This window comes from Camelus dromedarius, chromosome 8 (genome assembly GCF_036321535.1).
Source record: "Camelus dromedarius isolate mCamDro1 chromosome 8, mCamDro1.pat, whole genome shotgun sequence".
NCBI lineage: Eukaryota > Metazoa > Chordata > Mammalia > Artiodactyla > Camelidae > Camelus > Camelus dromedarius.
In genome coordinates this window covers 60,012,495-60,025,418 of record NC_087443.1, presented here as the reverse complement: position 1 = coordinate 60,025,418, position 12,924 = coordinate 60,012,495, and the positions used below count along the sequence as shown (strand labels likewise).

Sequence of the window (12,924 nt, the reverse complement as noted above, 5' to 3'; positions counted from 1 at the left end):
TCTAAGACTTGTCCCATTTTGTTTTTGTGCCACTTAGACATTAGCGTAAAGAAGGCAAAAATGATATATTCTGCCAGTTCCTTCCAGTGGTCCCCTGGGGTTGCCCAACAGTTTTAGAAGGAACTAGGCAGCAACCATCCCACTGGAGTCACTGAAGGGCCAGGGCAGTGTCCTCCAGCTGAGGGTCAGATGGGGCGGGAGCACACCTGGCTTATACGAGACTCTCAGCAACAACTGGCCAAATGCCAGGGCTAGAGAAAACACTCTCTGCCAGCATCCCTCGCTGGCCACTTGGGGGCACTCCACTTGGGGAGGCAAGAACCCCTATGGGAGGGTTCCAAAGATTCTCCATCCCTTGCTTTGCCCACCTGCACGTGGCCCAAAGAGAAGTCTCGCTGGGTGGGGGTGGTCTCCTTCCTGGATAGAACCAAAGGCTGTTCCTTTTCACAGAGCAGGGATTTACACTTGACTCAAAGTGCTCAGGACAGTCTTCAAAGGAGGGTAAAATGACGAGTCTTAGGAAAGAGCCATGGACCTACGATGGCAGACGTTGGAACACCAGTGGTTCCTACACAGACTAAAAGCAGTTCTAAGGTCCCTACCTGGAACGCAAGACCTCAAATTACCTCCCACGACTCCCTGCATGTCTGACTCATACTGCTCACCTCATCTTAACCTACTTCACATTGTGGATTAATTATTTCACACGGGTTTGTTTTGTCTTATCAACTATCATTTAACTTCTAGAGGGCAGGGGCCTTGTCTTGTACATTTCTTCCACATTCTCCTTAGCATCTAGCACAGTGCTGGGCTCCAGGCAGGGACTCCATCACACAGATTTGGTGTATTAAATTAAGAGGCCAAGCACCCACCCACAATTCTGTCATGTCAAGAAAAGTGATCTCCCTGAATGCTTGCTTCCTTTTAAATGTTGTTTTAGCTTTGCAGGTCTCTGACAAAACTTGTTTCTGCTTTTGGGAGTCTGATTTTAACCTGTTTCTGGGACTTGACAAAGTATTCCACACATCAGAAAGATACCGTTGGCAGACAGAGGGTTCTGGGGGGAAATTCCTCAGGTCCAAGTGTGCCCTCAGCGGCACATCACCCAGCTTGCCCTCAGCCCAGGAGCCTGTCCTCCCGGTGGCTTAGCCTCTGGGTGAAGAAGGGAAGAGCACCTGTGGTTAGGAATCTCGACGTGCGACTCCCTGAAGTCTGAGGAGGAGGAAAAAGGAACATGTTGTGGTGAAAGAAAAAAAGAGCAGACGGGTTTTGGGGATTGGTTTTATTTGGGCTTCTCACAGTGGTTAGAGCCACTCTGTCTTCAGAACAATCACAGCACAGGAAATGCATCACTGAGACTGCCCAGAAAAGTCTGACCAGCTGAATCTTATTGCTTAAAATACACATATTCACAATAACTGACAAAGGATGATGTGCCTCACACAGGAATGTGTTAGCATTTGCAATCTTCTGACTGTAGCACCAAACCCTCAACCAACCCCTTTCTTCTCATTCATCTGGAAAACCAGACTCAATCAACTCTCCCCGGCCCCCTCATGAGTCCTTCAACTCCTTATTTCCATCTTTCTGCGCACAGGGTAGCCTTGTGGGGCAGGGGCCAGACTGTGACCAGTGGAATCAAGCCCAGGGGCACCCGTTGTTTTCTTCTTCTCGTGCCTCTAGGGTAGGACGCTGCAGCGAACCCAGCAGTTAACACTCGGACCAGCTCCCCACTCTACCTAGAGAAGGAAACTTGAGAGGGCCAGACTTCATGTAATGCTCAGTTAACCGAAGCAGGGTTCATTTTGGTAAAACTTGATCTCCTTTGAGACACTTCAGTGAGTTGTTTGGGATTTATTAAAAAAAAAAAAAAAGGTGGGAGGAAAGGCATCTGAGGGCTGCTGGCGCACTCCTGCCCGCTGGACCTCAGCAGAGGGAGGTGAGCCCTGCGGCTCTGCGGTGTCTGCCAAACCCGCCCTGGAGTTCTGGGCAGGGCCGACGTCTGGGCCGCAGCCAGTCCAGGCTTGTCACTGAAGAGCCAATCCAGCTTCTGTCTGAGGTTCCACTTTGGCCTTCTGTCCCGAAGGGTTGTGGACACCCCCGGGCCTGACGCCAAGGGCCAGGAGCAGCCGAGGGAGGCAGACAGGCTCAGAGCTCATTTCAATGTACGGGGAACAGAACACAGGCCTCCGAGTGTCCACGGAGCAATGTGCAAATTGCAGTGATGGGTAGAGTAAAACCTCTACTTCGAGCACAGTATCTCTGGCAAACATAGGGGCTGCCGTCAACAGCACTGCTGAGTACACCCGAGTGCACAGTCAGACATTTGCTCAGTAAACAGTAAATGCGTAAAATAAATTACCTTGAGAAGGCCGCGCCTGCTCCAAACTCGTGCGTAACATGAGCAGAGTGGCTGCCGTTCAAAGTAGATTCACAGGAAAACAGGGCTGGGGGCTCACACACGACGGACAGACACACACAGGTCTCCAAAAAGTCACTGTATACAGACTGCATTTTGTTCAACATGGATTTTGGTTTTGTGGACTCCAAATGCAGACACTCGTTCACCTCACAGCCTTGGATTTGTCTATTTTGTGTGCATGTGTGTGCGTGTATGTGTGTAAGTACACATACACGGACACACATACGTGTATATTCATATATATACATATATATTTTTTCCTTTCTTACCATAATGTCAACGCCTAGTCTGAGTATGATCGTTTAGGAGTCGGGGAAGAACCACAGTCTTCATATGAACAGGGCTGGACAGGGAATGTTAGTTTCGGCAGTTTGCTTTCTCCATTCAGATTATTTCTATCAAAGCTCCACCAATTATCTGAAGCCAAACTACAATAACAAGGACCCCGTGGTCCTTCAGGATGGCTGCCTTCACCCTCCTACCTGGGTCACTTAGACTCTTGACATAGGCTACAAAAATTAGTTACCCCACTCAGGGTGGGGCTGGGGTGGCAGGAAAAGAGCATGAAAACCACAGATAACCAAGGCATTTTTTCCAAGTGGTCAGTTTGAAACAAACAAAAACAACTTAATCAGAATCAAGAGAAAATACTGTGTGAGAGCCAGGCTGCGGGGCCACCCTCTTAGGACCCAAAGCCTCCTCGTTTGTTCGCAGAGAACGTTGAGATATGAAGGCCGGCAGACTGTGTGCTTGGGGGTGGGGGAGGGCACTGGTCACCTGTGGGCACAGATCAAAGGCTGCTCCTCTATCCGCCCCCTGCACGCACAGGGCCTCCTGCTCACCCGCAGAAGTTCCAGCCCCCAACCGAGCCGGCACACCACACATTTCCCACTGGCTCTGCTGTAGCCAGGTTCTTTGAAGGCCAAGTTGGGAAAGAGCCACACACTTCCCTTTTCCAAAGCTGAATTCTTGCCTGCCCACTGGTCAAGTTCTTGTTTTCAGCTCATTTTTGTTGTTGTTGTTGTTGTTTAAAAAAGAGAAAAACCAAAGAGAAGGCAGGTATAACCTTCCACACCTGAACCAGTCTGAGGCTAGCCAGAACCTGCTGGGACGGGGCCCCTCCAGGATGCGCAGTGGCACCTCAATCTCGTCACCTGGAATTTGGTAACAAAACAAGCCCCTTACGAGCCGGCACAGGAGCTGCCCAATTCTGGCTCAGCAGATGCCAGCAGCGAGGGGTGATAGCCCCTGGGCCTTTGTGGGCTTCCTTCTTCACCTGGGGCTGAGCCCTGCCGCCTCTCCCAGACTGAGACGTGGCGAGGTCCTCTTAAACTAACACCAGAGCAGAATCCACTCCATCACCAAGAGTCACCTTAGCACACAGTCTCACCCCACTCCTCAGGGGCTTCTGAAACACACATCTCTCGACCAGAGCAGGTTAGTGAGACATGACTTGAAAAGAGGTAAAGGGGGACAGGGTGGGGCATGAGGAATGAGTCACAGAACGAACAACTTCTCAGCCCTCCACGACACTGTGCTTCTGTTGGGGGCGAGGCACCCACACCCCAAACTGTACCTGGAGATGCAGGAAAATGCAGGAGCAGAGGGGGAAAAAAAGGAACACAGTCAGTCATTTAATGCTTCTCTCGTGGTTCTCCCCTACCCTGGTTGCTTCACCGAGTTCTCGGGTATAGGCAGGGCCTGCTCTAGCTGGGGGAGCTGCTGCTCTGGGAGTTTGGGGAGTCCTGCTCATTGATGGTGTTCAGCAGCAGGCAGGCAGGTGGCCGTGGCAGGTGGGGGTGCCCGGACTCTCGGACCTGCTCCTCGGAGGGCTGGCAGAGCCCTTCCTCCTCGTCACCAGGGGGCCGCACGTGGCAGCTGTCGCAGAAGTCCAGGGGCCCGTCCAGAGCGTCGTCGATGAGCGTGTTGAACTCTTTGAGGTCGTCGTCATGGTGGCCCCGGTTGCACACACACACCTCGATGCCCGAGTCACCCGTGAAGCGGCGATGTCTGCCAGGGGTCTTGTCTTTGCTGTCGGGGAGGGCGCTGCCCTGCTCGGAGCTGTAATCTTTCAGCAGCTCCTCCTTACATTCGGAATCCTTCTCCAGGAAGGCCCCAGGGTCTTCCTCCCCTAGGGCGGCCACAGAGCCGCTGGGCTCCATTCCAGGGGCTTTGGTGGCTGCTGGGTCTATGCTGGAGGGCTCAGGGTCAGCGATGCTTGGGGGTCTCGTGCTGCTTCTGCTGGGCCCAGACAAAGGGCTGCTCTGTGCCCCCTGGGAGCCCCTGGTGGGATCGGCGCCTGGGGGGCTGCTGCCTGCAGGGCCACACTGTGCAGGCAGCTGCTGCTGCTGCTGTAGCTGGAAGGCACTGTATGGTGGGGGAGGAGTTGGAGGTCGGTTCACCACTTCCTCATAAGGAGGTAGTAAATAGTTTGGCAAAAACCCTAAAATGGGGAGGTAGGGAGGAGAAATTACTGCACTGGCAATTGTTCTAGGACAGACTGCAGGCTCACACTAAACATATGTCTCGTCCCACCCCCAGCACACCCACCAAGTGATGGCTACAGCTCTCTGTTGCAGGAAGGGCACAGGGCTGTGAACGACTTTGCGGAGAAAGAGGGACAGATTGAGAGTGACTGTACCTAGCTTCTTGAAATCTGAGAGCCCCTGAAGTTCCTTCACAGGCAAGGACTTCTGCTAGTCTGGAGTTAGGCAGAGGGTTAGGCAAACGTGGTGACTGGCCGAGAGATTTCTGCCTGGAAGGGACCTGTTTCCACATGCAAGCCAGTCTCATGTTTCTTGCTCAGACTGTGTCCTCCAGCTGCGTCCCACAGGTCTCAGGGTCAGGGACTCTAACTTAAGACTTCCTGACCACCTTTTTTTTTCTCCCTCCCTCCCCCTTTCCAGATGCCTACCATGAAAAGGGCCTTTTTCTGAGAGGTTAGAAATCTGTGTTGTCTCTTACCCTAGCGTGACTAGAGGTGGTCTGGAAGGATAAACCAAATCTCAGCTTGATTCAGATTCAGATCGAGCTGACTCAGCCTGACCAGCGAAGTGTGAAGGGTCTGTCATCGAGGCTTATTAAAAATATGCCAGCCGAGTTATCTTTTGCCTTAAGGCACAGATTATTATAATATAAGAATAACTACTAGCATTTATTGAGCACTTACTATATGCCAGGAACTGTGTTAAGCACTAAACCCTTCTAGATGTGAAATTCCACACTTATGACTCTATTCTGCAGAACACACTGCAAAATGGCTTTGGACAGGCTGCACTGCAGGGCCTCCACTGACCCTGGGGTGTAAGGAACCCCAGGGAAGGCAGGTGAGTGTGTCCTTCAGAGAGTCACCGAGTTTCTTGGGTTCTCAGGAAGTCCTAATGTCACCCCCCACACCTGCCCCTTTCAAGGCAGTCTCTCTGCTCAGGCATATCACATGGCAGGAAGCAAAACGAGAGGTTTTCAGGCCACTGAATACTAAACCTCGATTCATTCACATCATATACCATCCAACTACCTGCCTTAAAAAACCTGCTTAAAGGAGCAGAATCCAGACGGTGTGGACTGGAATGGCCGAGTGGCTTCAGGAGCTGCATCCACAGCACTGGCTCCTCTGTGCTAAAGGTGAGTGCCCTCTAGTTCCCGGGCTTGTGAAACCCTTCTCTGTGTGGGGCGAAGGGGCCAGCCCCCTAAGCCCGCAGGCCCTGGCCAGAGGAGCACTTTCTGTGTGTCCCAGGTCCCAAGGGTGGGGTTTGGTGGCTTCTGATGTACGTACTGAAATAAAATGGCAGCGCTGAGTAATTGTGGGCTTCCCGGTAGGCGATCAGGTTGATTTCATGTTGCCGCTGTTGGGCCTGAAGGCGGTGCTTGGCTCGGCGATGGTGACAGACACAGCAGCAGCTCAGGATGATGATGATGGTCCACACCAGCCAGAACCCTGGGGGTGGGGAGGCGAGAGAGAGTGAACACACACACAGTAAACACCAGCTGGAAGGGGCGGCCCCGGGACAGTGCTTGCCTGGTCAAAGCTGGCACTGTCGGGCTCGCCAGTTGAATTTACATTTAGAACCCGTGTTCCAATTTTCATAGATGTTTGTGCCATAGTGAAAGGCACGTGGAATGGAAGAGGGCAGGAATTGAAGAATGGTAACTGGAAAAGGGGTCCCTTACTCCGGGGCGCCTCCAGGCCCTTGGGGTAAGGGAAGAGTGCCGAGGCATCTGTCTGGCACCACTGGTCCTCCTGTACTTCAGGTTTGGTGGGCAGGAAATATGCTTACCTTTTAGGACACTGTGCCCTTCCTCTCTTAACAGATCTCTGAGAAAATGCTTCCTCCCCTCTTGGTGCCCACCTCCCTGCACCAGCCCTGCTCAGGCCCACAAGGACGACTCCAGGCTCACCTCCTGCTCCTAACAGCAGGCTGCTCACCAATAGTGCAGAGCCCCTCAGAACCCCCACCACTCAGCATGCAGGCAGCTGCAGAGGGCAGTCCGATAAAGAATTTTTCTCTACCATGTATGCCCCTGTCACACAAGAGTCAGTGAAGTTAGAGGTGGAAAAATTCTAATTGCCTCAGGTCCATCTCTTCCCTGGAGAGTGTAAACGACTTCCTCTGCTCTCTCTATAATCCGGTACAATTCCATCTCCCACTGTCACAAATGACCCACTCCCCCCTCCCTTTGGCCTGCAGCTGCTTTAGACTCAGGACCATTAGTGGCCTCCCCATCTTGTTCCTTGCTCCAGAGCAGGGTAGAAGGATGGAAGAAGCCCACAGCCCTCTCTCCCCAGGTGGACTGTTTCTTCTCATTTCCCACTGTGTTCTCTTGGATCATACTCTGAGAATCCTGGCAAACCCCCACTAAAAGATCCCCCTCCCCAATCTCCACCAAGTATGCAGAAAAAGCTTCTAATTTTTTTTTAATGAATGAGCAAGTTTGCTTTTAAAAAATATAAAGATACAGAACAAAAAAGATTGGAAGGATAAACACAAAAATAGTGACTAACTTGTGGGATTATAAAAGATTTTAATTTTCTTCTTGCAATTATTTTTCTTTCAAATTGTAAAACTGGAAACAAAGTAAGTGAAAACTTTAAAATACCAGTGACTAATTTTATTTTTGCTGGCTTTTAAAAAAGTAATATATTTCTGAGTAGGTTTTAAAATTTCTCTGGGAATGTATTCATGCAATGAAATGAATCATTAAAAAATTATTCACAGAATACTACTTTTGACATATAAAGATGTTTCTAATACTAAATGAAAAAAGCAGATTATGAAACAGCATAAAATATGATCCCAATTTTTGCTTTAAAAAAAGTATAAACAAATGTCCTGAGGGATGATCATGAGGAAGTTAATCATGAGGTTATTCCTGGATGACAGGACAGTAGATTTTCTGGTACCAGCTCTCTTGTTTTCTGCTTATTTGCAATTCCTATTTTTCTAAGATGGACATGTACTTCTCTGAAATAAAAAGAATATTTTTTTCTCAATAAAAAGTTAACCTGAGGAATAATTTTAAGGTGAGTTTTTATTAAATGAGAATGGATTATATTATTGTTCATTTTGTTCTCTATTTCTGAGGGGCTTCGATTTTTCCCATTACAAATATTATATGTATTTTTTATTGTCTGCTTTGTAATTATAAATTTGTGTTTAGAATGTGTTAAGTATTTCGACATCTCTCGTCCAACTGAGTTCACTTCATTAAAAAGAGTCCCTCTTTCCCAGCAAATAGACTGACTTGTAAATGAATAAACCCTTGATTTTTTTTTCCTGTTTGTACCAGAACACAATATTCTGAGAGATCCCACTGATATTTAGGGCGTGGCCTCTGGCAACACCCAGGGGTGTTTCTGTCTTCCAGAGGTGTCCCTGCTGAATCTCCCCACAGAGCCAGCCCAATGGGGTGAGATAGTTTGGTAGCACAGGCTCCCAGCTCTGGAGGGCTGGCAATACCACTGTGTGACACCGCATTGCTTTCAGCACAGGTCGGCCTTCAATGGAAACTTCTGCCTAGGTCTGGCAGTGGGCGAACAGGCAGAGGACAGGGGGCAGAGGATTTTTCTCCCCTTTCTCCATCAGCAGACAGAAAAACCTCATTCTTTATCAGAGTATATAAACATAAGTTGAGGTCAGAAGTCTCCCTTGTGGTGCTTCCCAGACTCACTGCTGACATTTGCTTAACTTAACCTGCACTTCTCTCCTTCCGTTGCTGGCTGACTCGAGAATAGACACTGTTAGAGGAGCCCTCAGAGAAAGGTTTTGAGGCCAGAAAGGCGCTCTGGGAGGAAACTGGCTACCTGCTGTCGTCCTGTAACAGCTTCTCCAGCCTGTATGATCCGGTCAGCTCCTAGCCTCCCAGCCTCCCTGGTGGGGCCGCGCCCGAGGGAGGCAACACAGATAAGCACAGTGCATTCTGCCGAAGAGCCTGGCTCCAAGTGTATTTTCGAGTCAAGTCTAAAAGATTCCAGGATAACTACTTTTTTATATTATCTACATTTACTTGCCCAGCATAATCTTGCAATCCTTTATACGTCTGTGTTACTTTATAATTTTAAAAGTACATTCTCTCATGAGATAATCAGCACCTAACTCTATTTTTTACCTCCCAAGTTATTTTTTTTCAATTATTTCTTACATAAAGGTGAATTAACTTTTAACCCTAATGCTGCAATATGTATTATCTAAGGCAAGACTTCTCCGTGTTTACAACATGCTGGTAGTAAGAACCATCTTATATATTCATTTTCATGTTGGCCAAATATTTCTGGTTCTCCCCCTTCCTGGCATGTGGGTAGGTTTGAATTTCCTGGCCCCATAATGATTGGGTGACACTTTGGGACAGCTTTTAACACTCGAACTGGAATTGGAAGTGACAGATACCACTTAGAGGCCAGAACGTTTCTTGCTGATGGGAGACCCTCCACCAGTCTCCCTTTTGCCATGGCAAGCCACAACATTCCAGATAGTGACTTCAGGGTCAGTCTGACCCTGGAGGATAAAGAAGTTGTAACGGAGCTCCCATCCAACCTGCGATGGACATCAAGTGTGACAAATAAACCTGCTGTTTTAGGCCACTAGGAGTTTGGACTTGCTTATTATTGAGCATAACCTATAGCCTATCCTGACTGAGGCCGTGTCTATAGGCTTTCCTGGGGAAAAGGATTTAAAGTGTTCATCAGATTCTTAAAGAGAATTCTTGTTCCAGAAAAAGCCTGAGTTCCACTGCACTAGAAGTATAACAGAAATAGAGGCTTTTTTTTTTTAAAGGAAAAAATTAGGCCGGATAGGAGGAGACTGGGGGAAGAAATCAGACAAGTGGAAGGCATACCCTTGGCAGAATCACCCCAGTCACATCTAACATAGCACCATAGCACCAGAAAACACACGTCTACTGAAACTCCATCAGCCTACCTCTTCTCACGTGGTATCCTGGGTAGAAAAACTCTCCCTACCAGGCATCACTTCTATGTTATTTAAATCTCAAAACTGAGTTCTAATTTCTGCATTTCTAATACAGTATCACAAACGATTATTAGCATGGATCGAAACTGGGGGAAGACTAACTTGGGAGCAGAAGGGGTCTGGTGGGGTAATGGGGTATTAGCATCGGTCCAGAAAAGCGCCCTAAGGAGCTGGTCCCACTTGATGGAGTAAACATGGGAAGACGGAACGCATTCTTGTCTGACCCTTGCAAAAAGGATTCTCTTGGCAGCTATTCTAGTTAAAGCCGTGTCCCATCAACTTTAAAAGGGGGGAATATCCAGGCTGGTCCCTGAGGAGCTGTGCAAACTTTTGATCTTTTCACTAGATTTCACAAGCAAGGAAGAAAGTTTTAAAAAGGAAAACCTAATGAAAGAGACACAGAGAAAGACGGACGCATGCCCTCCTCCCCAAACACACACACCTACTCAGAGATTACATTCCCCAGTGATCTTTGAGCATTGTGACCTCATGGTGGGGCTCATTTGTCATGCTAAGCAAAATGGAAAACATGTTTTTAAAAACAATCACAGTCCAATGTAGGAACTGAGTCATGTGCCCCAGTTCACTATAAACTTGGGAAAACACCACTCCCCAACTGGCAGGAAATTCCTCATTAGGAAGCCAATGCATACTGTAAATTAGCTCTCCTACCCCACAGGATGGTGGGTGACCTCTCTGGCCCCTTAAAGCTCTTAGCAGGAGCTCCTGGCATCGCCACTGGGGAGAAGGCCTGAATTTGGGAAATGAAGATTTCGGGGACTTGCAACTTCATAGGAAAGATTGGGCAAGTTCCATTTCCTTGCTCTGTGACCTGGGTCGTTTTGGTTTTACTTTCTTCATCTGTAAAATGGGGAGAATAATAGTTCCTACCAGCTTGGCCACTGTAGGATAACTGAGTTAATTAGGTAGAAGGCAGAGTGCTCAGAACCATGCCTGGTGTGCAACAAGTTCTCTAGCTTATTCTTACTACTGGTATCATTATAGGCATGGTTACAGATGGAAAGCTTTCCTTTAAATTTCCTTTTTAACCCCCAAAATGTATTCCATTAAAAAAACCACAAGAGTGAGGTCCACTTCTAGGTTCTAGGTTCAATTTTTGGCTAAATTCATGGGAAAGCCAGCCCACCTGCTACCCATCAAACTGCCTTTATCCAGAAGCCTGGAAGCTAGAAGGTGGGGACCAACTGGGGCTTAGAAGCAGACCCCAGGTCCCTGCTGTCCACTCTGCTCAGGGTGGAAAATGCCATGGGCCTTCCTTAAGAGCAGCTCAATAATGCGTATCTTAAGACAAACTAAAAAGAAAAAAAAAAGTAGCAGGTGAAAAGCTGGGCAGCGTTAAGCAGATTTGCGGTTTCGTGTCACCTCAGGGAAATTTCACCGTCCGGAAAGAGTCCCCTCTCCCCCATGAAAGCCCCAACCCAGAGGAACCTGACACCTGAGTGAAGTTCCCTCAAATTATTTCGGAGCAGAAATTCCCCACTCTGCCCTCTCCCTGGAAAATGGAGCTTGGTGAATGAAAGAGCCCTGGGATGAGAATCAGGAGATCCAGGTGCAGGCTCTCTGTTTGGCCTTGAGCACGTTCCTGACCTTCCCGGGTCTCAGTTTTTTGTTATTTTGTTTTTTGTTTTCTTCTTTGCTCTCTGTTCCATGAAGGGCATCCTCAGGTGAAAATTAAACATGCACATTCAAGACTCTCCACAACCTGGGCCCACCACCCTCCCAGTCAGGCACTTAAGAGTTCTGGAAGGGGATGGCTTTGTGAGTCACAGTGACCTCACCACTCAGCTGCAATAGACTGACCGGTTGCTGCAATCAACTGACCGGTTGCTTAACACCCCTAGTCCTGAGAAACGGGACATTCATACCTGGCAAGGTTGTTCTCCGGGCGGGATGAGCTGACGTGCGGGATGACCTTACTGTGCCCAGCACATGGGAGAGTTCTATGCACATCAGCACCCTCATCTCCTGCTTTTTCCTGGGCGAGCCCCATGGCCCCAGGGGGAAGGTTAACTTGTTGCATGCTCTGTCCTTTCCCATGGGCCTTGTCCTATGATGTTCCTCTGCCTGGGAAGTCATTCTACCCTTCTCCATGTGTTTAAATCCTATCCACCTCTAAGGTCCACTTCAAGAGCCACCTCCTCCAGGCAGCCTGCCTGCATCCAGTCCAGCTAAAGCAAACTTTCCTGGCACATACACAGTAGTCCTGGAACAGACACTGGAACAGACACTCCATTCTCTACTTTGCATTACTAATGGGGCATCTTGTCTTATAGCCTCTCTCTACTAAGAAACTCCCTTCTTGATGGCCAGGATACTGTCTCTCCACAGGCTCTAATGCAGAAGAGGCCACAGAATCCAGTAGGAACCTCTTAGAATTGCAAATTCTCAGGTCCACCCAGATCTACTGAATTAAAAACTCTGGGAGTAGGGCCCAGAAATCCCATGCTTTAATAAGCCCTTCAGGAAATGCAGATGCTTGCCAAAGTCTGAGAACCACTGGAATAAGGGTTTGCTGAATAAATGGTTGAATGAGTGAAAGTAAAAGTGCCATAAAAATACATGGGAAGGAGGTGGGTATAGCTCAGTGGCAGAGCACATGCTTAGCATGTACGAGGTCCCGGGTTCAGTCCCCAGTATCCCCATTAAAAATATATACATACATACATACACACAATTAAATTTTTTTTAAAATGCACAGGATGACAATAATAATAATGACCAGGTCCTGACAGCCTCAACCATGGTGGTGGGAAAATAGGATCTTTACTTCTCGTCTGATGCAGACCTAGTTATGACTACTGGCTTATGTTACAAGAGACTGAAAAGACATAGGAGAAAAGGTGCTGGCTGAAGCTTAAGGTCTGTGTGTGCTTGTGTGTCTGTGTAAAGTGGGCTGTGTGTGTGTGTGTGTTTGTGTATATGTGAGAGAGACAATCCTCAGCACACAGGAAAATTCAGCTTAGTGGTGTTATGAGGGTTGGTGGAAAAGGCATTTATTTTTCCCTGAGGCCTTCC

The 12,924-nt window shown here is 48.4% G+C and overlaps 1 protein-coding gene across 2 annotated transcripts in view; it reads right to left on the bottom strand.

Moving 5' to 3' along the window:
• Positions 1-1,267: 1,267 nt before the first annotated feature.
• Positions 1,268-12,924, bottom strand: part of WBP1L (WW domain binding protein 1 like) — a 52,823-nt gene continuing 41,166 nt past the window's right edge. For both annotated transcript variants that reach the window (XM_031461665.2, XM_031461666.2), the window contains exons 3-4: positions 6,198-6,359; positions 1,268-4,865 (exon numbers count right to left, since the gene is read on the bottom strand). In XM_031461665.2, coding sequence (XP_031317525.1) covers positions 4,129-4,865; positions 6,198-6,359 — 899 coding nt within the window. In that variant the 3' untranslated portion in view covers positions 1,268-4,128. The remainder of the gene's footprint in view (positions 4,866-6,197; positions 6,360-12,924) is intronic.